This window comes from Balaenoptera musculus, chromosome X (assembly GCF_009873245.2).
Source record: "Balaenoptera musculus isolate JJ_BM4_2016_0621 chromosome X, mBalMus1.pri.v3, whole genome shotgun sequence".
Classification (NCBI taxonomy): domain Eukaryota; kingdom Metazoa; phylum Chordata; class Mammalia; order Artiodactyla; family Balaenopteridae; genus Balaenoptera; species Balaenoptera musculus.
The window spans coordinates 123,593,345-123,618,846 of NC_045806.1; the positions used below are offsets into that span (position 1 = coordinate 123,593,345).

The window sequence follows — 25,502 nt, forward strand, 5'->3', positions numbered from 1 at the left end:
TTCTGTAATGAAACACAAATGATCTAAGAGGTAAAACAACAATAGAGAAAATGTTCAAGAGTTGTGATTTTAGAAGAGCACCATTTAGGAGACAGTGACTGGGGTAGACAGTAAGCTGTCTGGATTGGTGACTAGTGAGACCAGAGTCTTGGTGCCTTGTTCAGACTAAGCAGGCAGCTCTTGATTGAGACACTCAGGTGCCTTCCAAATTTGGTAAGTCTGACAAAGAGACTATTAGTTTTCAATTTGTCAATAATAGTATAATCCTTAATAATCCATTTTTCCTATCTCAATTGATTTAATTTCTATACTGCCTTTGAATGTCTGCATGTAGAGATATGGTTAGTTTGACAAGGATTTATTGAAGGCCCACTATGTGCCAGCCACGTCTTAGACTAGTGTCCAAAGGGAAATAAGACGTAGTCCCTGCCTTCAAGGAATTCCTTGTCCAGTGGCAGAGATCATCACGAATGAGTGAGGGCATGACCACATGGTAACTGCTGAAGGGGTAGGCAGGGGAAAGATGCCCGAAGACTTCTTACCTCGTACCAAGGAGTTTGGATACGAGTCTGTACATGACGAGAAGTCATCACAAGTTTTAAAGTTAGGACATGGCTGGGACAGACGAAGAATTGTAAAGATGATGTTGGAAGTGTGGAGAGTGGTGGGTTGGAGGGAAGGGAAACTAGAGGCAGATAAAGAAGCTATTGTCGTTGGCTGAGGGGGGCTCATGGCAGGCTGGATTTAGAGTAGAGCCAGGAAGTTGAAGTGATGGGACAGGTGTCTGCCTGGAGGTGGGGAGTGTGTGATAGGAGTGAATGATTCCGATCTTTTAGACTTGAGAGGAGGCTGGTGTTATTAACAGGTTGTTCAGGAGGACAACAAGGTTGGTGCTTGTAGAGAAAAGGTAATTAATTCTGCTTTGAGCATGCTGGGTTTAAGATGCCAGCGGATGTCAAGGGAGAGATATCCAGTAGGCTTGGGGTGTATGGATCTGGAGCTAATGAGAGTGGTCAGGAGAGAGAGTTAGGTGTTTCTATGTAGGTGGCAGTGGAAGCTGTGAGAACGGGTATTATCACTAAGCCAGATGGCTGGGTAAGAAGGACAAAGAGAGAATCTTGAGGAGCAGCAACATTTAAGGGGTGAAAGGGAGAGTCGTTTTCTTTGGTGATGGTGGTAGTCATTGTGGGTTGGGGAGTAAACGGGAAAAGGTGAAATAAAGAAAGAGAGACAGTGAATGTAGACTTGATCTTGCAGAGAGTCTTTGTATGGAGGGAGGAAGAAAGGAAGATAACGTTAGAACGGAAGGGGAACAATTATTTGGAAGGAAGCTTTTTTTAAGGGGAGAGAAACGTGAACATGTTTAGAGATTGATGGGAAGGAACCAGTGTCAGTGGAGAAGGCAAGGGTGAAGACACAGGAGGGAGAGGTCATGATGAGCAGAGCCAGGTCCCAGAGGAGATGAGAAAATACAAAACTGAGAGCATGTGAAGAGTGATGAGCCTTGGGGAGGAAGACGGGACTGGAATGTTAGGATGAGGAAAAAGCAGGAGAGTGGAAGGGAGACTGGGGGCACGATAAGGAGTTGTGGCCTCCATATTTTCTAGGAAGTGGAAGAGAGGTCAAAGGATGATAGATGCCTCATCCCTTCTTGAGAAAGAGGAATGACCGGATGAGTTTTACCTCTTGTCTTCGGAGTGGTTAGAAAAATGAGCTTTACTCAAAGGGCTCATTCTGAAAATTCAATATCTACTCCATGCTTAACACTATTACGAGGTGTAGAACCCTTGGCTTATTTCCCCCTTTATAATTTTAAGCCTTGTGGAATTAATGGTCTTGTACCTTTAAGGTAAATGCCATTTCTCATTAACAAGCCTGTAATATAGATGCGTATCTGTTTTGAGATGTAAGTAGTGTAGTTTTGAGTAGGCAGTTAAAGAACCTGTTATCAACATTGTCATTTTCAAAAGTCATCTGTCTTGATACGACCGGAGTACATCAGGTACAGACACAGATGGGAGCATTAGTCTAGGGCAGGGCCACGTCTGTGTGTGGTTAGTAGCCTGGTGCCTTTATGCTACTTGATGGGGAAGAGCCTTTGTTCTGGAGTCGAGACTGTGAAGGAAAGGAATAATGCTAACCGTTGATGACCTGGTAATTCTCTTTCTTTCACTGCTGCTTTGATGACTGACTGCCATCTTGTGCTGTGTACATGTTCAGGGTTTCCTGGGAGATCACTGGGCAGTATGCTTCCCCTTTCCCCCATATCATGATACTAGAACAGATGTACACCTCTAAAGGCTCCCTAGACCTGGACTGGTGTGGACACCCTTGGCGTATCTGGACGTGCCAGTGGCAGTGGGAGTTCTAGAGCTGGCCTGTGGTCCACCGGTAGAAATGAGGACATTCCTACCACAACTCTTCCTGAGGGTTGTGGTAGGAATGCCTACCAAATTAGAAATCAAAATTCCTGGTGGTTGATGAGGACTTTCAGGAAACTTCTTGCCATTCTAAATCCTAAAACAAGGCCCGATCGATCGCCTATCCGATGGCTTTGGTAGTTCATAAACTAGCCAATGAGCATCAGTCCCTAGGACCCACGGCCCTTTCTTGGCAGAGAGAAGTAATGGTGATCTCTCATGGTCCTGGCTGATCTCTTTCCCTTCTTGGCTTCATCTCTACCACTCCCAGAATGGAAAGAATGTTGACCACCCCTAGATTGGGGTGCTGGTGGGTAACATCCCTTTGTGGCTGCTTTTGTCACTTTGAAATCTGAGTTTGTGCTGTGCTGCTGAAAAGGAAGTGTCCAAAAGTGCTTGAAAAATGTGAGGCCATTTGACGTGTCTAGATTAGTGTGGAAAGACGGGGAGGGATGAGGAACTGGCATGCACCAAGTGCCTCCTGTGTGCCAGGAACCGTGCTAGAGCTTTCTACATGTGCTTGTTTAGTCCTTACAGCAAATGTGTATGCATTTTCCCCGTGTTTCCCATGAGGAATTTGAGGTGAGCTTCTCCGCAGCTTCATATCCGCATAAGTGTGATTCCATGTCTGTAACAGGAAGCTGTTTATCCTCGACAAGAAGTCAGAAGACCCGATAAGTTTACCTCCTGTGTGACTTTGGGGAAGAAACTTTATTTCTCTGACCTAGAGTTTCCTTTTCTCTGGAGTGAATAATAGTAGCTGATAGAAAAAATAACTGATAGTAACAACAACAACAACTGACATTTTATAGCTCTTCGCAGCTCAACAAGAATGAGGAAACCGAGGCGCAGAGACATTAAGTTGCTTATCCAAGGTCATTTGGGTCAGGGCAGATAGAAGCCAGAGTAGACCAGAACGCCTTTGCTGACTCACACGGTGATTGTGACGATCAAGTCAAACAATCCGCGGAAACCTTGCTTTGAAATCCACAACGTGCTATACAGATTCAAGGTATTAGCATTATTCTAATTAGGGAAAGAAATAGCAACTTACAGCTTAGAGAGATTAACTGTGAAAATATTAGAATTAAAAAAAAAGGAATTACTAAATCACATAATTAGCCACAATGAAATAAAAGAAAAAAATGAACCTCAAAACTTAAATTATTTTGCTACTTTTATTAAAAAGAAGTACCATGGTACAATAGTCTCCTAGCACACTGGTCTTGCAATGAAATTATATTACTGATTTGTAGATAACATTAGAAGCAAACTGAGGCAGCTCTGCATTTCCCGAAGTAGTAAGAGGCAAAAAGCTTAAATGAAGGAGTGCTGTTAGTCTTGAGCCACAAACCAGACATGTAATTTATGCCTGAAAATACTTGGAAAATGCATTTCCTTGATGATGGAGAAATTGTGATTACTTAGAAAATAATGGCTGTGGAGGTTACCTTGAAGGAATCAACCAATTATCAAGAACGGGAAGTAAAGAATTGGCCAAATTGAAGGAAGCCTGTAATTGATTGAAATGGCTAAATTTCCATTTTTGCCATGTTTATAATGTGCAATCAGGACTGCTAAGAATCCCTTGCTCCTTAAAAAGGTTCTTAAGACTCGGGAGGATGAAGAAGACGATTTAGTGCGAACCAGAAGTTGCTATGGTGTATAAGGAGAGTCCATCGTGTAGGTGTACATAAATGTATTTCAGGCCCCGTTGGGTTTTCTAGCCAGTGGATCTGATATCGACATCTTGAGAAATTTAAAAACTGGTTGACAGTTACCCACCTCCAGTGTTGGGAAGGCAGAGAGTTGACTCTGACGACCTGGTCTGTATTGTTAATTATTTTGAGATTGTTGAGTGGTGGACTTCTTGAGGCTGTGTGTCTGTGTGTCCTCTGTGCCTAACCCAGCCTCATGAGTGTTTTGAATTTACCAGTGTGTGTTTTAGAATGACCATGGTAATTGCTACGTGTAGCCACAGTACGTCTGTTACGGGTCTTCCTTCAATCAGCAACTCAGAAAGTGTCACCAGTGAACTCAACCTTGAACTATCTGCTGTGTAGTTCTGGTCACAAGTCCCTCTGAGACAATTACTGTGTGAGGAAGCTAGTTGAAGGGAGTTGACCTCCCTTCATCCCCCCAGGTTATCCCAGCTCCACCCCTTATGCCATTAGTGTACAGGAAGGCCCTACGGTTGGACCTATTAACTTGGCCCCATAACTCCACGTGCAGATGTGCCTTCACCGAGTTAGACTTTAACCCAGTGCTCCTGCTTTTTAGTCATCATAAGGAAAAGCCATGTGAAGAACGTCTTTGCATCTTCTGTAAAATTGGTGCTGAAAAAAACGACCTGTTTTACTGTTCAGAGGTTCTCGTGACCTTGTAACTGAACCAATGAGAAGAATTCCTTTTCACGTTTCAGTATCTGGCAAACGTTTATCTCATTTAATGAATTAGGATGTGCTTCCTGTCATCAGACAAAGAGAATTCTATAAGCTATGAGCTTTTTCTTTTGGCCTTTAGCTACCAAGAAGCTCAAAGTTCAATTTGATGTTCAATCACAGTAACCAAGTTAGCTTAACCTTTGCTTTTCTGGTTATGTACCCTTTACTCCAAGCCACTGCAAATCCTTTATTGATATAGGCAGGGTATGAATTATAATTTGATTCTGGTCAATTCAGCAACAATTTGCTGAGTACCTAGTATGCATCAGACATGGTACTAAGTGTTGAGGACATGAAGATGAATAAAAGGTAGTCTCTGACCTCGAAGAAAAGCTCATAGTTTTGTGCTGGAAAAGAAATCATAACTGTAGTAGACCCTATGTAGTAGGAGGTGGATTTTCTAGACTTACTTGGAGAGCTTTCAATTTTCGTCTAATTTTAGTCATGTAGACAACAGTTTTAGACATTGGCCAGCTTAGAAATTCTCCTAATTTCAAGCATATTTTAAAACCTAGAGATGGAAAAAAATTCTAAGCATGCATCAGAAACCCAGATCAGTAAAACAGTAAACCGAAATGAAGAGACGTTAAAACCTAAGCAGGGTCTCTCCACTGAAGATAAGATGAACATGTCCCTTTTATTTACTGCTGAAATATGAACAGGGATGTGACTAGCTTGCTTGCAAACAAATGGGCCTTGAGGTTCTTGGGTCCTGATGATGCTGGCCCGGAGAGAGTGAATGACTTCTCAGAACTTCGAGGTATTGTGGTGTCCTCTGTGACATCTGGGGGCAAAGTTCTCATTCTCTAGAACTGTCTTTCAATGAAAGTTCAAAGAATTTTCAGTAAATGATCAATGAACTGTCAATGAAAGGGCAATAACTTTGAGCTTCCTGGTAGCTAAGGCAAAAAGGGAAAGGTTATAGAATTCTCTGTCTAATTTAAGGAAGCATGTCTTAATTCATTAAAGGAGACAATATAAATGGAGGCATTTAAAAATAGGAAATGAAATGGTGTTGTTTCCCCTTGTTGGGTCAGATCCTGAAGATAGCAGGTATTAGTTTTTATCAGGCAATCATCTGGTCCAAGAGGTAAACTATTTGAGGGACCAGAACAACCCTGCAAGTATTTACAGCTTGCATCAAATTCTACTGGGCCCTGACCACGATGAAATCTCTTTGTTTTGAATTTAGGGATTGAATAGAGGCCGGTTTTGGCTGCTGCCCAAACGGTTCCTTGTGCACCTCCGCTGAAGGAGACTGCTGTATACAAAGAGTTTATTCTTGCCTTAGCTGAAAAGTAATTTCTGCCATTAAAACTGACAAACCTAGGGACTTTCAGGGAATAAAAGTGATTTCTACCCTTCTCTACCTATTAAATTATGCCTTTCAAATGTACTTCTGAAAATGGAGTGATTATTCAGCTGAGGATTATATGGAACTGTAATTGTTTAATCACTCCTTCAGCACCAAGGTTGCATGTGATGCAATATAAGATGTTCCTGAGGATAAGAAAACTAAAACTGACATATATTTATTTGATTTCTAAAACTCCCCATCCCCCATGGAGCCCTCTTAGCATATCATTAGCATGCTTTTCCTTAGTCTTTGACTATGATTTGCCACGTGACCCGAGTTGAACGCTATATCCAGTATGTGGGGATTATGGTAATAACAAGGCCAAGGTTCCCAGCTTGATTCCCTCTCTGGTTGCTCCTTCTCTGTATCCTTTGCTGGGGCCTCCTCTTCTCCTAGTCTCTTAAAGGTTGACGTTCCACAGGGCTCTCTCCTGAGCCTGATCTTCTCATTCTTCATTTCCTTTCCCGGGGTGATTTCATCCATTTCCAGCACTTCACCCTCCATTCATCCGCACACTCTCCCATCTTGACATACAGAGAGCAGCACGCAGCCATACATCCTAGGTTTAGCCTGAGATGCCAGGCTTGAATAGGCACGCACCCTGTGTACCCCAGGAGCCTGGGCTCCACACCAGGTGTTAAGGGCGTGTGAGCAACCTTAGATGTTAAACATCCGTCTTCGGTGGAGGTTGTACCAGTGGGGAGGTGGTCACCCCCTCCTGTGCCTGGAGAGCTTGCCTATGACTCCTGGGACATGGAGGCTACGCAGGGTGGCCGTCTTCCCCAGGCACTGGCCCTGCTGCCAAAGGGCTCCATGGATGCTGGTAGCCTTCTTTCATTGCAACAGCCTGGGCCGGGATAGCGCAGCCCAGGCGCAAAGCAGCCCTTTGCCCTTCTGAATTCAGCAGCTGGTTTTGATAACACCTTCGGCAGGTAAAGAGAATACTAAAAAGTCCTCCTGTTGATTCTCCATAGAATGATGTAGTTGCCAACTTCGAAAATCCGACTTTGTTTTGATTTACTTAACCAACAGTTTAAATTCTTGAATAAATTCTCCTAAACCCTTGAAAAGACAGAGGAGAGCTGGAGTCACTGTTGATGAACAGTTTGCACCATTTCAAAGTAAACGAGTATGAATCATCAATATGTAAACACAGTTGCCCCCAGAATATGTAGGCAGACACCAGTAATTTATGCAATCTTTGATTAAAAAGAATTGGATTCACTTTAGTCATAAGTTAGCTCAATTCAGTGTTGTTTAAGCCCATGCCTTTTCTAAACTGAACGTAGTCATGATAGCACAGTTTAACTGACTTCCTTATCCAACAGGCTAAGGCTTTTTCATGGTATAATGTAGCACGAAGGGCTGACGTGTCAAGAACAAATATAAGTCGAACATTCTATTATAATTCCAATGATCAGTAAGCGGAAGTTGTTAATCACAGTGTAGAATGTACAGTTCAACTCATTGGACCTAAAATAAGTTATTTTGCTAATAAAATTCGTAAGCAACGTAATTTAAAACTTTCTCCCAATGAGCGTGTTTAAGAACAGGCCAGGGAGTATACAGACGTTAATCACACAGCTCATTCCAAGAGGCCCTTTCAATAGTGTTACTGATTTTTTTTTCTTACATAGCCCATGAAACGTATGAAATTATACGGCAGCATGAGAATTTTAAAGAACCCTATATGCTAGTCTACTTAGGACATCTGTTTGAAACATTAACGTTAGGAAACACAAACCTATTCATTCTCTCTCCTCCCACCCCCATCTTTTTGTTATTTTAGACAAACAAAGGTGATGCACTTGCCAACCGAGTCCAGAGCACGCTGGGAAACTATGATGAAATGAAGGATTTGCTAACTAACCATTCTAATCAGAATCATCTAGTGGGAATCCCAAAGAATTCCGTGCCCCAGACGCCCATCAACAAAAATGAACCAAGCTTTTTTCCAGAACAAAAGAACCGAATGATCCCACCTCATCAGGATAGCACTCACTCCTCGGCGCCAATGCCTCCACCTTCTGTTGTGATACTGAATTCAACTCTAATACACAGCAACCGGAAGTCAAAACCTGACTGGCCACGAGACAGTCAGAACACTAGCATTGTACCGGCCAGCCAGGCTGGGAGTCAGCCCAACAAGATGCAGCCGTCAACACAGGACCAGCCCCCAGCCAGACTGGAAGACTTCTTTGTCTACCCAGCTGAACAGCCTCAAGTTGGAGCCGTTGAAGAGTCAAACCCACCTGCAAAGGAAGACAATAATCTCAAGTCCAATGGAGGGGATACTTTCAAAGAAATCTTTCAGTCCAACTCACCAGAAGAATCTGAATTTACACTGCAAGCGCCTGGGTCTCCCCTAGTTGCCTCCTCTTTATTAGCTCCCAGCAGTGGCCTTTCGGTTCAGAACTTCCCACCAGGGGTTTACTGCAAAACAAGCGTGGGGCAGCAAAAACCAACCGCATATGTCAGACCCATGGATGGTCAGGACCAAGCCCCGGACATCTCTCCCACGCTGAAACCTTCGATTGAATTCGAGAACAGCTTTGGGCATCTGTCGTTTGGATCACTCTTGGATGGCAAACCCAGTGCACCCGGTTCAAAGACTAAACTGCCAAAGTTCACGATTCTCCAAACGAGTGAAGTAAGTAATTTTTAAAGTTTTGTTTTGTTTCTTTCTTTTTTTTTTTTTTTTTTTAGTTCACTGCTCTAACCTCTATACTCAGGTATTCCCAAGCAGCTCTTATTTACCTTCTTGAGCTGTAGATGAGACTCTTCAAGGTCAGAGTCTGAGTCTTGATCTTCTGTCACTTGTGACTTGACTGATTAACACTCTGCAAATACAGTTAAATCTCCATAATTTGGAATGACAAAAGACAAGGTCAGTCTGAGTGAATGAAAAGTTGGAGTTATAAAATACTTTCAGAGAATGCATTTGTAGTAATATTCTGTACAAATTAATCACATTGGAGATTTTCATTGGTCCTAAGCAGGATGAGGTACATGAAAAGACTGTGAGTCACCCTAGGCCTTCACTAACTGATAGCGTATCATAAACATAAAACACAGAAGTTCCTTAAGGTACAAGGATGTACAAGTGTGATTTGCTGGAAGCGGAAGTGGAAGGTATTCTTTAAGAATCGTAGTTTCTTGAGCGCTTGCAGGGCTGTTCCTTGGCAAGATCTTAACATTATCTTCCGTATCCCTCAATCTTCCCTTCTGCATCACCTTCTTCTACAGATGCCTACCTAACCCTCTTGTACTACCTTGATCCCTTCTGTCAAAGCCAAAAGCATTATGCTCAACCAAAATCCCACTGAGTTTAGAATGACTAAATGTTTTTTAAACAGCATTTTTTTAAAATTTATTTATTTATTCATTTCTGGCTGTGCTGGGTCTTCGTTTCCGCGCGAGGGCTCCCTCCAGCTGTGGCAAGCGGGGGCCACTCTTCATCGCGGTGCGCGGGCCTCCCACCATCGCGGCCTCTCTCGTTGTGGAGCACAGGCTCCAGATGCGCAGGCTGGGCAGTCGCGGCTCACGGGCCCAGTCGCTCCGCGGCACGCGGGATCCTCCCAGACCAGGGCTCGAACCCGCGTCCCCTGCATTAGTGGGCAGACCCCCAACCACTGCGCCACCAGGGAAGCCCCTGACTAAATGTTTTAACTATCTCAGGAAGCATTGCCTTATAAAAGAGAAGTCCAGAGGGACCAAAGCCTCCCAAAGGAATGAATCGCTAATGATTGGATCTCGGGCCTTGTGGCCCCTGGGTGGGGGGCATATATTGGGTCCCTCTCAGATGCCACCATGTAAGCGGCTGTCTACTGCACCTCAAGCGCTTGACTGCAGAAGAAACCACTGCTTTTACTGGTGACTAAAGGCTTGATAAGACACGGAGGAAGAAAGTAGGTTGAAATTCTTACTCAATAGGACTCACAGACAGTCTGTCTGAACTATTGCAGAGTCCAAGTTAGTGGTGTCTGAGTTAGAGAAGTCTGACCATATGTGCCCTCTGGCTCTTCTTCTTTTATTCACACTCAGCAGATGCGCTGATTTCAGAGGATGATGGGAACACAAAGGAAGGGAGGACTGGGGTCCTTGGTTTGGATTTTCTGAATGCATGTTTTGAGTATTGTTTCATTTCTCAGGCGGTTTTGCTGTTTGTATCATCATCATTCATCAAGTCTTGTCAAGCTTCCTCCCAAGTATCTCTCCGGTCTGTCACCTCTTCACCCTCACCGCCTTCGAAGCGCCCGTGAGCATCTCTTGCCTGGGCCGCCTCCTGTCTGGTGTCCCTCCCTCTAGTCTCACCTCTCTTTCAAACCATCTTCCATCCAGGCTGATCCATTGGGCAGATCTGACCATGTCACTCTCTGCTTTGGATTCTTCAATGCCTTCTCATTGCTTCCAGGAGACAGTCCAAATTTCTTAGTCCCACACACAAAAAGCTCTTCACTCTCTGATTTCATACTCCCTTCCCGACCTCATACTTCACGACTTCTTCACATGCAGATGAGATCTCAGCCACGCGGAGCTACCTGTGGTTCCCCGTCATGTCCTTCTTTGTCACGCTTCCTTGCTTTTGTGCCTGCTGTCTCCTCAGCCTAGAATGTCTCTCCCTACCCTCCCTTGTCTTCCTGGTGAAGTCCTGTTTCTCCTTCAAGTCTACTCGGTTGTCACTTTTCTTCATGAAAGCTTCCCTGATTCCACGAGGCTTAATGACAAAGTCCTTTCTCTGGGCTCGCCGAGCGCCTTATATACACCTTGGCTGGCACTGACGTCATTGTATGGTAGTTACTCGTTTATGTGTCTGTCTCATTTATTAGACTGTGAGCTCCCTGAGAGCAAGGAATGTCTCGTTCTTCTCTGTATCCCAAGTGCCTAGCAATCGCATGGCACATAGTAGATACTCAATAAATGTTTGTTGAATGAATGAACTTCAAAAATGGTTACTTGATTACATTTTCTAAGCCATAATGTTAATCAAATAACAGGAACAAAGGTAAACAATTGCTAGAAGATCCATCCTCAGTTACATTTCCTTAATTGTACTCTGTCTGCCTGTGTCTTACTCTATTCTTGTCCTGCACGGTCATTTGGAAATCCTAATCCTAATTTCCACCTGATGACTTAATACAGGAGTGTGATACTTAAAAACCAGAAAGCAACCTACTTTGAAAGAGGGGGAGCCTAGTGGGAGGTGGGACATCACTCCTGCCCCTTCTCTTGCCCTGGTCGCTTCTGCTCTTCTTTCTTTACACGGCAGTTCTATTACTCAGGACTGATCTGGAAATAGCATTGGCCCATCAAGAAGTCTGTCATCCTGTATCAACACCTCATTGGCAGAGTGACAGGTCACAGACCCACTGAGATCCACTCCACTGTAATCCTCTCTCTTATACATTCTCAACATGGCTGACCCAGATTCAGAAACGACTCCATGCTTTCGCTCATTGCTCGGGCACAGCAATGAGAGGTACATTTCCAAAGAGAGTCTGAGCTGTCATCAGCTCTGGAGAGGATGCTCCAAGGAGCAGCCTATGTGTACGCAGCCTTTAGTGACGGTGCAAATAGACTTTGGTAGAGCCTTGTCTGAAAAATGGGTCAGATGCAATGAAGTCATGATAAGAGATCAGTGAAGAAAGTACTTATTTTAAAATATAGGTCTCAAGGAAGGATTTGAAGGAGGGGTAGAGAAAAGCTTAGGGCCCTAAGGTCAGGAGAATATACAGGTTTCAAGGGCAATGTGAAAACCAAAAATAGGTGGAAAGGGAATGAGAAGTTAGCCAGCCTAAGAGCGAATTTAGAAGGGTGTAGAGTAAAACGTGGGCGGAAATATACACAGGGGGGGGCCTTATGGAACTTTGAACCTAATGGAATTGATGTGGCTGAAACTGACCGAGTCTGGAAATTCACCCTATTAAATCTTGATGTACTTTTCAAAAGCACTTAGCATTAGAATTCAGCCCCAGTCCCTGGCGCCAAGAGTTCCAGGCCTGGGGTTCTGGGTCCCTGGTCAAAGTAACAATCTATAATGAGTGGTAGCATTATTTTGAGTTATTACTGAAAAGGCTCCTCCACAGAGCAGTCGTAGGATTTCTTTGAGTTTTCCCAGCTCTTTCCCTGGCTCAAGTGACAGGAGGCTGATGTGTGTTCGTGAAGTGCATTTGGGCGGAGTGGCGGGTTGAATGACCAGGAAAAAGACACATTCTAAGATACACGAATAAGCAGATATGATGATATTAGTGAGTTGAGAGATCATAAAGTATTTATTATTGGAATGAAATGTGCATGTGTGTGTGTGCCCATATTTGTTTCTGTGTCTACACCTGTGTACGTAGTGGAGACATTTTAATTATTTCCCATCCTTGAAACTTTCCTTGCTTCTTAGAATTTCTGTATCGATAATAAGGATACTAATAAATACTAACTAAAAAGGATACTAATAAAATCCAGCTTTATTGCCAAAGGTCAGCTTTTCAATGGAAGCATGCTTTTTAAACAAATGATTTGTTTAAAAGCGTAATTCACTATCTTTCCAGGAAACAAACAAACAAAAGACTGATGTGTTCTGCAGTTGCACTTAGAAGACTTTTCTGTGAACTGCATCTGAAAACAGTAAAAGACCTATTTATATCAAGTGGAAACTGAGGGTTGCTTGCAGATGGTGTTTCATTAGGAAACGAATTTGTTAATAAATGTAGCTTTATACATGATTTCATTACAGATGTTTTTGCTTATTTTTTCATTAGGATAAAAAAAATCTGCCTCTACGGTTTCTGTGTAGCTGCCCGGGTGCATCCAGCTCACGAATGTTAAGTTCCCTCCATTCTCTACAGTTCTCACACAAGGGACCTGAGCTTCCTAGCCACGTATAATAAATAAAGCTAATTACACCCACAGTGTTCACTGCATAGGATAGAAAACAAGGCAGGCACAGTCACAAATGTGAGCAATAACTTTTCAGCTGGTTGACAAAGCTAGCCACTAAAATAAGCTAAAGCCAAATCCCATCATTCATATCATGTATTCAGCGTTTCCATCCAGTAAGCTTTCATTCCAATAAGCTTTCATAAGTACAGTATGAATGTGTGGAGTGTCATCACCATAAAGGGTCATTTGCTTTCCAAGGTGCTCTTGGCTGTGACCTAAGACTATCTGAGGTTCCAGTTGCCTCGAAATTAGGAGCCTCTTCGAAAAGTTGAATGGAACTGATATGAATGATGGCATTTGGCTTTAGCTTATTTTAGTGGCTAGCTTTGTCAACCAGCTGAAAAGTTATTGCTCACATTTGTGACTGTGCCTGCCTTGTTTTCTATCCTATGCAGTGAACACTGTGGGTGTAATTAGCTTTATTTATTATACGTGGCTAGGAAGCTCAGGTCCCTTGCGTGAGAACTGTAGAGAACGGTGGGAACTTAACATTCATGTGCTGGATGCACCCGGGCAGCTACACAGAAACCGTAGAGGCAGATCCTTCCAAGAATGGAAGGCCGTCCAGCTGCTGTATGCAACCCATGCTAAGCATTTTTCACTTGATGTACATCGTGAATTTCTTTTTTTGCCCATTCTTATGGAAATACAATAGTATTCAGTCGGAGGCTCTCACTGCTTTAATCCCCACCTCACTGGGAATGAATGGAGAAACCTTGGAAAGGCCTCACACTTTCAAGGGTGCCAGCAGAGACCTTGACCTTAAGATGTATTCCATAGAAGTGTAGGATCCAGAAAGCTTTGTATGTTCTCTGCCATTCCATTACATAGTAGTTGCTTTTTTCTTTATGCTTTTTGACTAACTCTTCCAATTGCTTGGTCTCATTGGGATTAAAATTCATTTTCCTCACCACCCCTCTTCATTTGCCCTCTGCCCCCCTGCAACTCTAGTGTCTCTCTAAGCTGAATGAAGTGGCCTTCGCCGAGCATCTGAAAAGCATAGTCAGTAATGCCAGTAGAACTTGGAGCCTCACATTCTTTATGATGGAGAGGTCAGAGATGCTGGGAGAGGATTTAATTAAGGTTGTCATATTTCGGTGATTACAAAAAGGTGTCTTGGGGAGGGGCGGCTGAGACCACCGTCACAATCATAAGGGTGTCTCACCAGAAAGTGACGCATAGCAGTAACCCCAGAAGGTTTCACAGAGACGGAATGCAAGATAGATTCTTTAATTTAATTTTTATTTTATATTGGGGGATAGTTGATTTACAGTGTTGTGTTGGTTTCAGGTGTACAGCAAAGTGATTCAGTTATACATATATCCATTCTTTTTCAGATTCTTTCCCATATAGGTTATTACAGACTACTGAATAGAGTTCCATGTGCTATACAGTAAGTCCTTGTTGATTATCTCTTTTATGTATAGTAGTGTGTATATGTTAATCCCAAGCTCCTAATTTATCCCTCCCTCCACACCTTTCCCCCTTGGTAACCATAAGTTTGTTTTCGAAGTCTGTGAGTCTGTTTCTGTTTAGTGAAGTCAGACAGAAAAAGACAAATATCATATAATATCACTTATATGTGGAATCTAAAAAGATGGTACAAATGAACTTATTTACAGAGCAAGATAGATTTTGAACTTGACCTTGAATACTGGGTGGAATCACAATAGGTGAAGAGGGATCTGGAGGGCAGGACCGTTCACGTGCGTGCAAATTAGTGATGGGTGGAGAGACTGTCAGGTACAAAAAAGGGAGATGAGAACATACAAGGTATATTCTGAGCATAGGCCGGTTTGTCTGCGACTGAGGGTTTATCGGACCAAAGTGAGATGGGGCTCAAACAGCCAGAGTCTTAAGTGTCTTGAACGCTGAGGTGATGTGGCATCCAGATTGTCATGCTGAACTTGAAACCCCGCTGTCCCAGTGGCTTCATGGGTGGTGACCTAGGAACTCTCAGGCCAATCCCTGTCACCGACTCAAGCAGTCATTTCTGAGCTCCTGCGTTCTCTAGTCCCTTACCCAAAAGCACATCTCATTTCTTGCTCTGTAGGCATCGGTTTTCCTCCGCCTGCTTTCCCAAGGCTCTTTCTAGAGCAGTGCTGAAATGGTTGTTGCAAACGATGCTCTCCTCCCCTGTCCTTCCTTAGCCCCTCTCCCTCCATTTTCTCTAGTGAAACTTGGGAAGAGAGCTCAACTTTGGCCTAGTAAAGATTGTGCAAATGCCTGGGTCTCTTTTTTTTCCCCCTCTCATCTCCTCCAGTCCTCTTCTTTAGCATATATATTTCTTTTCTAAGGCTGTATGTAAGTGATTCAGCCATCAGCATCCTGGAACCATGTCAGCTATTTCAACATTCCATTTTTTAAAATTAATTAGACTGTTTGGTTTCAGCGCAACAGTCTTGGTGCTCTGTGCTTTTAAATCCCTTGTCACTTTTAACACTTTTTTGTTTTTGGTTGGAAAGATTGATTTATTCTTATTCTGAAAGAAAACCTTTAATTTTTATACTATGCCAATTAAAATCATCATTAATAATGATACATTTTAAAACATTGCTATTTATTCATCACTTTGGTAATTCTTTGCGAGGGGATGTGTGGTATATTAACAAAGTACAGTTTGAACAAGGTCTACTGAGATGTGGGTTTCACTTCTGGCCTGGACTTGCTCCCTGAACTTGAGAGAGTGATTTTACCTCTCTAGGCCTCTCGTTAGATGGGGAATTTAGATTAGTTCATCAGTGAGGTTTCTTCCAGCCGTAAATCTCTGAGGGCGTGCTTCTCCTTTGTGGTTAAGCCCAAGCCTACCTTGTTTGTAAAGGTCTTTCAGCTGTTGCCTCCCTCCAAGAGTGTGGGCCTCAACAGCGTGGAGTGTGTGAGCCTTGTCTGCTTACCTCTCACTCCCAACCTTCAGAACAGTTGGGGAATTTTGAAGACTCGGCCAATATGGGCAAACTAGAATTGGATCTTCTTTTGGGATTGGACGCCAATTCAGCGTGGAGTATTATTATATTTCAACTCATTTTTTAAAGAAAGATAAACAGCTATAGGCTGCATTTCACTGAAAAACACCAAGCTGTGAACTCAGGAAATAGCCTCCTAATCCTTTTGTCACCACCCACTAACATAATGAAAGATGGAGAACTTCTATTTTCACATTACTTCTAGGAAAATATTTTGACAGATTCAGTATGCAGTAAAGCGATAAGCTTTTGTTACGTGCGTTCCAAATCATCCTGTTATCACTGGATATATCGATTAGCTTAGTACATTCTGAGCCAGTCATAAAAAACAGACTGTTCACATTCTGTGCTAAAGAATAAGAAAAATTGACAGGTAGATAACCATATTGATTCAAGCCAAATAGTGAATGCGAAGGGCTTTAGAAAGGAGTTATAAAACTCTTTATGGCTGTTGTAAGTCTCTTAAGTATTTTTTTTTTAATTGACGTGAAAGCAAACGATCTTTAATTGACTATCTTTTTAAAAAGTGCTATGCTTTGGTTACCGAATAGAGTTTATAATATAGGTGACAATAACAAAAACCTATTACCTTTATACTTATGGTTTACAATTGCTTTCATATACATTATCTTATTTTTTTCCAGCTTTATTGAGGTGTAATTGACAAATAACAATTGTATATGTTCAAGGTGTACAGCTTGATGTTGTACACCTTGATGTTTTGATATACGTAAACATTGTGAAATAACCTCCACAATCGTGCTAATGATTGTGTATGTGGTGAGAACACAAAATCTACCCTCTTAGCAAATTTCAAGTGTATAGTATGGTATTATTAACTATAGCCACCATGCTGTATATTAGGTCTCCAGAACTTATTCATCCTGCATAACTGAAACTTTGTACCCCTTGACCAATATCTCTCCATTTCCCCCAAATCCCCAGCCATCTTATTTTGATTTGATTCTCACGGGGCCTGGGATTATTATCATTCTCTTTTCACAGATGCAGAAATGTAGTCTGGGAGAGACCAAGGGTTACTTGCCTAAAGTCACACAGCCAGCAAATGGCAATGCTGGGACTAGACCCCAGGTCATCAGTGCCATTTCCATGATGCCATGGAAATTCAATTTTCTAAAATTAGCTTCTCTACTGGCACGTAAGGGGCAAGAGGATAATGAGCTGAATCCAGCGTAAGTTGAAATTCCCCTGATGGGTTCATATTTCAAAAGTCAGGGGCCAAACCTACCAAAAGAGCAATTTTTCCTATGGTGTTACAGGTTACACTCATGTGTTTTTCATTTACAAATATGGTGAGAAGTAGTGTTTTTGCAATATTCCTAAATGAGTAACATATGCCACAACTTGTTAGAGGACCTCTTCTTGGTTCATGAAGTTTCTGAGTTTTTGTCTATTTGGTAGGATGACTTTAGCAGAATGCTCAGACAACAGAGCTAAAATCTGGATTTCTGTGGCTGAAACACAACCATCCTCTAGATAAACCTTAGGTGTGAATGAGGGGTCAATTAAAAGTGGGCATGTAAATAATTGTTATAGAAGGAGTAAGATGTCTCTCAAATGTTTGAGCCCCCCAAGTACAGAAATGGAAAAAACTTACAGATCATCAAATTTCAAGAGTAGTTAGCAAGGGGCAGGAAGGATCCCTGGCTTTTATCCGTAGATGCTGAATGGGTGAGTCTCCCTGTACCTTAGCAAAAGAATGCAGGGAATCCATCGACTGCCTACTCAGAAAATCACTGTGAGAATCCTTGAACTAACTAGCTGTGAAAGTTCTTTGAAAAATTTACCAGGGTCTGGAAATGGGAGATATATTAGTTTTCCATAGATGGCCATAACAAAGTATCATAAACTGGGTGGCTTAAAACACCAGAAATTTATTCTCTCACAGTTATGGAGGCTAGAAATCCAAAAAGGTATTGGCAGGGTTGAGCTCCCTCCAAAGGCTCTAGAACAGGATCCTTCCTGGCCTCTTCTAGCTTCTGGTGGCCCCAGGCATTCCTTGGCTTGTAGCCGCATCACTCCACTCTCTGCCTTCGTCTTCACATGGCCTTCTCTTCTGTATGTCTCTCTGTATCCTCTCCTCTTCTTATAAGGACATCAGTAATTGGATTTAGGGCTCACTCTATATCCAAGATGATTTCATTTCTAGATCCTTAACTAGTTACATCTGCAAAGACCATATTTCCAAATAGTTACATTCTGAGGTTCTAGGTAGACATGAGTTTTGGGGGGACACGAGTCAACCCACTATGAGAAGTGTCATTCTTCACACATCCCAGACTGGGAATGGAGGGAGGCCGGTAGTGTTCATTAGGAAAAACCCAAGCCAGTCCACAAGAGGGAGGTGGGCTTCTGCATCTCAGAACTGAATTCAGGTTTAGTCTGCAAAGGTTCTGAGCCAACTTCTCTTTAAGCTCTTCAGCTTGACTGTGGATAAACTGTTAAATACAGTTGTGGAGAAGTGATTTTTAAAAATCCTTTAGATAGTAGCTATAAAGTTTCTTCCTAATTAAGTAATAGGGAAAAAAGAATTTGTTAATGCAGTTGACTTGATTATGAACTAGAGCTTAGGTGGGCAATTTTTTCCATGAAGTAAATATTTTCAGCTTTCTGGGACACACAGTCTGGCAGATCCTCAACTCTGTCACTGTAGCATGGGAACCGCCATAGCCAATACGTAAATGAAGGGGCATGCTGTATGCCAATAAAATTTTATATGTGAACACCAAAACTCAAATATCCCCTATTTCCATGTTTCACAAAATATTCTTTTGATTTCTTTCAACCATCTTACAGTGTAGAAACCATTCTTAGCCTGTGATCCATACCAAAACAGGCCGTTGGCTGCATTTGACTTGCAAAACAGTGTGCTGACCCCTGGGCTAGATCTAGACAAAGCTTCAGGCAGCAAAAAACATTGGCTTGCTCTACCTGTCATCAATAGGAAGATGGCTTTGAGAAGAGAGGGGAGGAAGGTCAGCTCTACAACCTGCAGAGAGCAGAATCCTGGATCAGGAAAGGTGCTGGTAGTGAAGGTAGAGCTGGCCGGTGGGGGAGAGGCTCCTCCAGGCCTGCAGGCAGATGGTAAGAAGGCTTGGTACCCAGGATTAGAAACAGTCTTCACACCACAAATCACATCTCTGCTCAGGAGGGTTCTCTTTCCTTAGTGACTCATGGGGTGAAGGTCATTTTCTCTTTTGCTTTCTTAGAAATGGAGTGCCTAAGCTCCTAGGACAGGGGACCATTTGCGTGCCCAGTCTGGGCTCAGAATCACAGATGCAAAGAGATGATCTCAGAGATAACCAGTAAAAGGAAGCTGGTCCTATCTTTTTTTTTTTTTTTTGTGGGAGTCCCTGTAGGGACATTTTTTTTTTTTAATTGGAGTATAGTTGCTTTACAATGCTGTGTTAGTTTCTGGTCCTATCATTTTATCGAGGGAGAAGAACCTAGGCTAAACCCAGTTAGGATTCTGGAATCCCTAATGGACTGGGAAGACTAACATGTGTATTTGACTTGGGTGTGGGGTGGAAGGGATTTCTAAGATTCTAGGAATAGCATGTCCTCTGGCATAGACTGTGGCTTTGGGTTAAGTGGGGTGAAAGGGCCGATGGTCTGTGGAAGCCCCTATAGGCTCTTCATAGCTGGCGTGTGGGGTGTTTGTGTATGCATGTGTACATATGCCTGTGCCGTTGTCCGTGTGTCTCTCTGGGGGCACCTGCGAAAGCAGTGGAATTCTGGGAGGAGAAGGCTAGAGAATGATGGCTTTCTTGGTACTTCATGAAGTTTTTGCCCAGCCTCCAGGGCAGTACTAGGGTCTGAAGTGACTTAGAATGAAAGAGTGATAGGAGAAAGGATCTATTTTGTTGAGGTTTTAGAGGTGAGATGAGGTTGAGCTGAAGCTTCAAGTTAAAATGCGTGGATTGATGGAAAAAAGGATGTCGAAATGAAATGGACTGTGTAAAGCCTTGGAAGTTGGTTGGAGTTTCAAGGGCTGTGCTTTTTATGATATAAGCAGTGATAGCTCACTGCTTAAAGGATGTACCGTTGAAGAATGCTACAGCTATGTTGCAATTGCATTAAATAGGGTGGTGATGGGAGAAGCAGCTACTACAATGGGACTGATGACTCCTGAAGCTGGTTAAGGAGATGACCCTGGTTTTAGAGCAAACCTATTCTTTGACCTTCCTCTGCCTCTCAGCATCTCCTGTTCATCCAGGTCTTGATGTAAACTTACTGGGGAAGCCGGCTTCCCAAGGGGCATCCAGAAATGCCCTCCCAGGCACCTGCTGGAAATGAAGATCAGGATGCCCACCCTGAGTGGAGTCTCACCAGTTGGTCTCTCCTTTGTACTGAGACACCCAGACTCTCTCTCTCTGCAGCTCTACTCTACTTACTTGAACAAATGTGGCCTTCAGATCCTTGGGGAGATGGGAAGATCTAACACCCCTTCCCAGGCAAGATTGATGGGTAAAAAGGACCCACATCAGAGATTTAAGTCTGAATCCACAATCCACCTAAAATAAATCTCAAAGAAAATAGTTTTGTTGGATATTTGAGTGCAACATCTGGCCCAAGGCCAAACGTATAAACAACAGTGTAACATTTTGAGTTGTTCACATTGAGTCTGATATTATGAATTGGGATGATTGAAATCTGAAAATATTATCATATGCATTGTTGGAAAGATCCATTAGAAGGGAATGCATATAAGATCTCATATCTTCTTTTATTGATTGATTTTATTTATTCATTCAACAAACTTTTATTGAGCACCCACTGTGCTAGGAGCTGGAAGACTGAGATAATGAAGACATGTTGCCTCATCTTAAGTAGCTTAAGTCAGGGAATATGGACACAAAAGCAGAAAAATCGCAGTGAAGTATAATAGATGGCTGTTCAGTATTCTGTGGGAACTGAGAGAATGACTAAGGGTGTCTGAAATGTTCAGGAAAGCTTCTTGAAGGAAGTAGTAACTTGAGTGCTAGCTCTTTAAGTGTGATTATAAGTTTTCTTGGTGAAGAAGCGGCCGTATAGGCATTCTACCATGTAAACCCACATCAAGTTGTAAGTGAGCCCGTTGACTCCTGGGATTCACGAGACACAAAAGAATCAGCTGTGTTTGGGGAGTTAGGAGGAGACTTTTTAAAATTAATTAATTAATCTCCTTATTTTTGGCCGCGTTGGGTCTTCGTTGCTGCGTGCGGGCTTTCTCTAGTTGCGGCGAGCGGGGGCTACTCTTCGTTGCGGTGCGCGAGCTTCTCATTGCAGTGGCTTCTCTTGTTGCAGAGCGCGGGCTCTAGGTGCGCGCGGGCTCCAGGTGCGCGCGGGCTCTAGGTGCGCAGGCTCCAGCAGTCGTGGCACGTGGGCTCTAGAGCGCAGGCGTAGTAGTTGTGCACAGGGCCTGAGTTGCTCCGCGGGATGTGGGATCTTCCCGGACCAGGGCTCGAACCCGCGTGCCCTGCATTGGCAGGCGGATTCTTAACCACTGCGCCACCGGGGAAGCCCCGAGGAGGAGACTTTCAATGCTGTAAGTACAGCAGATGATGTTTTAGAAAAGTCACGTTGGCGGGGGTGGGGCATTGGCAGGAGAGTAGGGGAAACGGAGTTGATGTCGTCATAGGGCTGGTAAGGTTTTGAGGCAGAAAGAGTACTGAGCAGGCTGTTGAAATATTCCAGGCCAGACACGCTAGCAGTTTGAATTAGGGCCGATTTTGAGATAGATTTTTAAGGTTGATTAGATGAGCTTCGGTGATTAATTAGATGGGCCATTGAGAGGAAGCCCGCGGAGAGGATCTAAAACGACTCTGAGGTTTCTGGCTGGTGACACCATTACCCAAGATTCTTTTGTTTGACACCCAAGTCTTCACAAAGCAGATAAGTTTCTTTCATCTCTTTTATTGTCATGCTGTCATGATATTATAGGCTTTGAATGTCATGATATTTGATTAATGTTCGCACAGTGCTTCTCGCAAAGCTTTGTATGAAAAATCATGATTATTTTCTTATGCTCCAGTGAAGGATTTATTTCCTGTAAATGGCCTTTTTTGATTCACCACTTGAAATTAATATGTTAACTCAGAAAGATTTTATTAGTACTTTAGAGAACATGGGAAAATATGCTGAATACTTTCTTAGAAATTATGGAAGTGGAAATGAAATTTCCTATAAGTTATGGAGTATATTAAATATTAAATCATGTTTTGTATTTTGTAATTTTGGGAAGTCAAATGAACACATTACCAGTTGCATTTCTCTTGTAGTGATAGCTGTGGACTTTGCTATGATCTTCCCCGATTTTTTCTTTTCCTTTAGACTCAAGCTGTCTACACAGGGCACCTGCTTATAATGGAGAGCTGGGGTTAACTTTCCATTCCACACCATCCTCCTCCCCCGCCCCGAGATACAATCTTTAGTGAGAAAGCAAAAACAAAAATCTTTTGTTTTTGGTAGACTTGGTGTAGGGTTATGATGACTGACCATCTATATAAATTGTTACCTCGAAAACTGTTCAGCTCCATTTCCTTGCCTTTGTTTGGTGGAGGTGTTGATTGCCATTCAGTTAAGGTCATGAATTTCTGGTGTGGAGGCAGAAGAAAGGACTAGAATTGAGTTTATGTTTTTGCAGTCCATAGTTTCTAGGATTAAAATGGTGTTCTTCAATGATAGGAGAATTAATCATAATAATATATTTACCTTATTTTACTTATCCACTCCTTTCTCAACTGTTTGAAATTCTCTCTGTAACTTCTCTATACTTTCTTATTTTGAAATTATTCTAAACACAGAGAGGTTGGGAGCTGAGAGCCTCACTGTTTGCAGTGAAGAACATGGAAGCCAGATGCCAGGAGGTCTCACCAAAGGCCTCACCATGACTAGTTATAGAGCTGAGCCTTGCACTCGAGACTGGTAACTCAGTACATTAAGTTAAAAAAACAAAGCAATCAGCATCCTAAAGAACAGCTGTACAAGTTATAGAATTAGAGGTTCTTGATGATGGAAGGACTCTGCAAAGACAGTAAGTCCAGCTGGCTTAATAGAAATGCATTAGTCGGCTATTAGGCTGCACATTTCTCACCCAGGAATGGGAAAGTCCTTAAAAGCCACAGGTGAAACCTTTACGTGAGAGCGCTTGCATCAAAAATAATCAAGTGCAATGTGGCCCTTGGCCACTTTCCACAGCTCAAAGTTACAGATAAAAGTTCCTTAGTTGGGGCACTCCAGCAAATATATCAGCCATAGGGAAAAAACAACATCTAGCTTCTTCTAAATTTTGACTTGTGAAGGAAAAAGCCTCCCTAACACATAAATATGTTCATTTCACCTTCTGGGAAGAAAAGAAATGAAGTTGCAGCTGCAGTGTGTTATTGAATCGTCCTGAAATTAGCCTTTAGAGTTTGGGAAGATTGAAAGATGGAATGCCAGTGTTTTCTACACAGGCAGGACCAAAAAAGGCACCTTCTGTGTTCGTTTCCTCACTGTTTCAACTCTTACATAGAATTGGTCCAAATCGCTGTTAAAAATCGCCGTGTGTGACATAGCAATGCTTTAGCATGTTAAAATACATATTGGGTTGGGGATAAATTAGGAACGAAATTAATATTAGATTTAGTTTGTGGATTTTAATTGTGACATCATTCCTTATGTGATTTATATAGGTAGACATAAATATATTTCTCTCCAAACCACATTAACAATATACACGTAAAGGCCGTATAATAAAACAAGCAAAAATTGTACTTAATCACTGCTGAGAAAAGATGACTGTTAATTTTTTTAATGGCAATCTTATAGGAAAGTCAAATGGCATAGGGAAAAAGAGGCTTCACTAAGAGAAGTTTTTTAAAAAATGCATCTTCATAAATCAAGAGCATATAGCACTTCAAGCTAGAAAGAACTGTGTTGTGCTTCCTGTTTTGAATAAGCCATTAGGCATTTTTGTCTTTGCATTTCTATTTAATCTGTACAGCATTATTTATTCCAATAATTAGTGTTAACTTTCTTGGCAGTAGGCAATATAATTACCTTTAAAATTTAAATGGCATAAAAATGCCTTGAGAACATGCTTTAGGAAAACTCTTAATATTTATTTTCAATTGGCTCTTTAATTATTCATTTGTGTAGTATTTGAAAAAGAAGAATCTTGAGAAACAGAAGGCCACGGACAGAATATGTCCCAGATGAACGGCTTTGGTTTTTCAGTTGGTTGGGTAACATCCTGGACGGCTAGGACGTTAGTGACGCCAAGTGGAAGCTCCACTACCCCTTCACCCCTTGCCAATCTAAACACATTTCCGTTAGAACAGCCCACGCCGCTTTTTCTTCTGATTCTCCTTAAAATAAGTTTCCGTCATTATCCCTGCTCTCCTCCCTTCCTGGGTATGTAAAATCCCAAGGTTGTAGGTCACTGAATTATCAGCTTTGACACCTCCATTCCCAAGGCAAGGAGGCAATGACTTCAGCTTATTTAAAGATTCTCAGTGCCATTTATGTGGCTCTGGATTTCAAGTATAAATACGAAGGTGATTACTTTTTTAACTATATAAATTAATTAGAATGTATTTTTAAGCTTAATAAACCCTATAATTCTGAATAAGCATACCACTTTCAGAGCAAATCAGTGTTTCTAAAGTTGGAAGGAATAAAGCGAGCCTGTTCTGAGCTTTTATGAAGAACAAAGGCAATCTCAGGGTAAGGTTGATACTTACTCGTTCATTTATTATGTATCGGGCACATCTACATGCATAATGTAGTTTCAGTCTTTATCAGGGATCTGAAGATGTTAGAAGAAGAGGTGACTGGAGTTTTGCCAATTCCAGTCAGAGTTCTCGGCAAAGAGTAGGTGCTCATTAAACATGTGCTGAATAAGTTAATGAAGCCTCTGAAGAACGGAAGAGACCATAGCATATTTGAGGCAATTAGACAATAGTCACAAGAACAAGTATATTCAGTTGTGTGATAACGAAGTACAGATATAAGTGTATTTCAAGTGTAGGCCTTTCTTGAAGATGAAGGCCCTGAGACTGGCCAGCAAAGCAGGCTAGGATTTAGGGAGGTGAGGCTTGGGGGTGAGGGGAATTGGATGACCAAAGACCAAGAAGAGAAGTAAGAACAGTTTTGATAAGTAACAAACCAGTCACTAAATCAACCTCGTTTGACCTTTGACAAGCAACTCTTATGTGCAGAGGACTGTGCTGGGGCTTTGAGGGAGACAAAGTTGGACAAGATCGTGCCCTGCATTCAAGAAACTTACTTCTAGCAAGGCAATTAAGATATGTATTCGAATAACAACGAAGCAAGGTAAAATGTTCAGGGTTGCCAGAGTGGCCGAGTTCAGTAGGCCGAGGTGCATTCTGGCGGGCAG

At 42.3% G+C, this 25,502-nt stretch overlaps 1 protein-coding gene across 2 annotated transcripts in view; it reads left to right on the forward strand.

The window, feature by feature from the left end:
- Positions 1 to 25,502, forward strand: part of AFF2 (AF4/FMR2 family member 2) — a 487,741-nt gene that overhangs the window by 158,876 nt on the left and 303,363 nt on the right. For both annotated transcript variants that reach the window (XM_036840574.1, XM_036840575.1), the window contains exon 3: positions 8,011 to 8,871. In XM_036840574.1, coding sequence (XP_036696469.1) covers positions 8,011 to 8,871 — 861 coding nt within the window. The remainder of the gene's footprint in view (positions 1 to 8,010; positions 8,872 to 25,502) is intronic.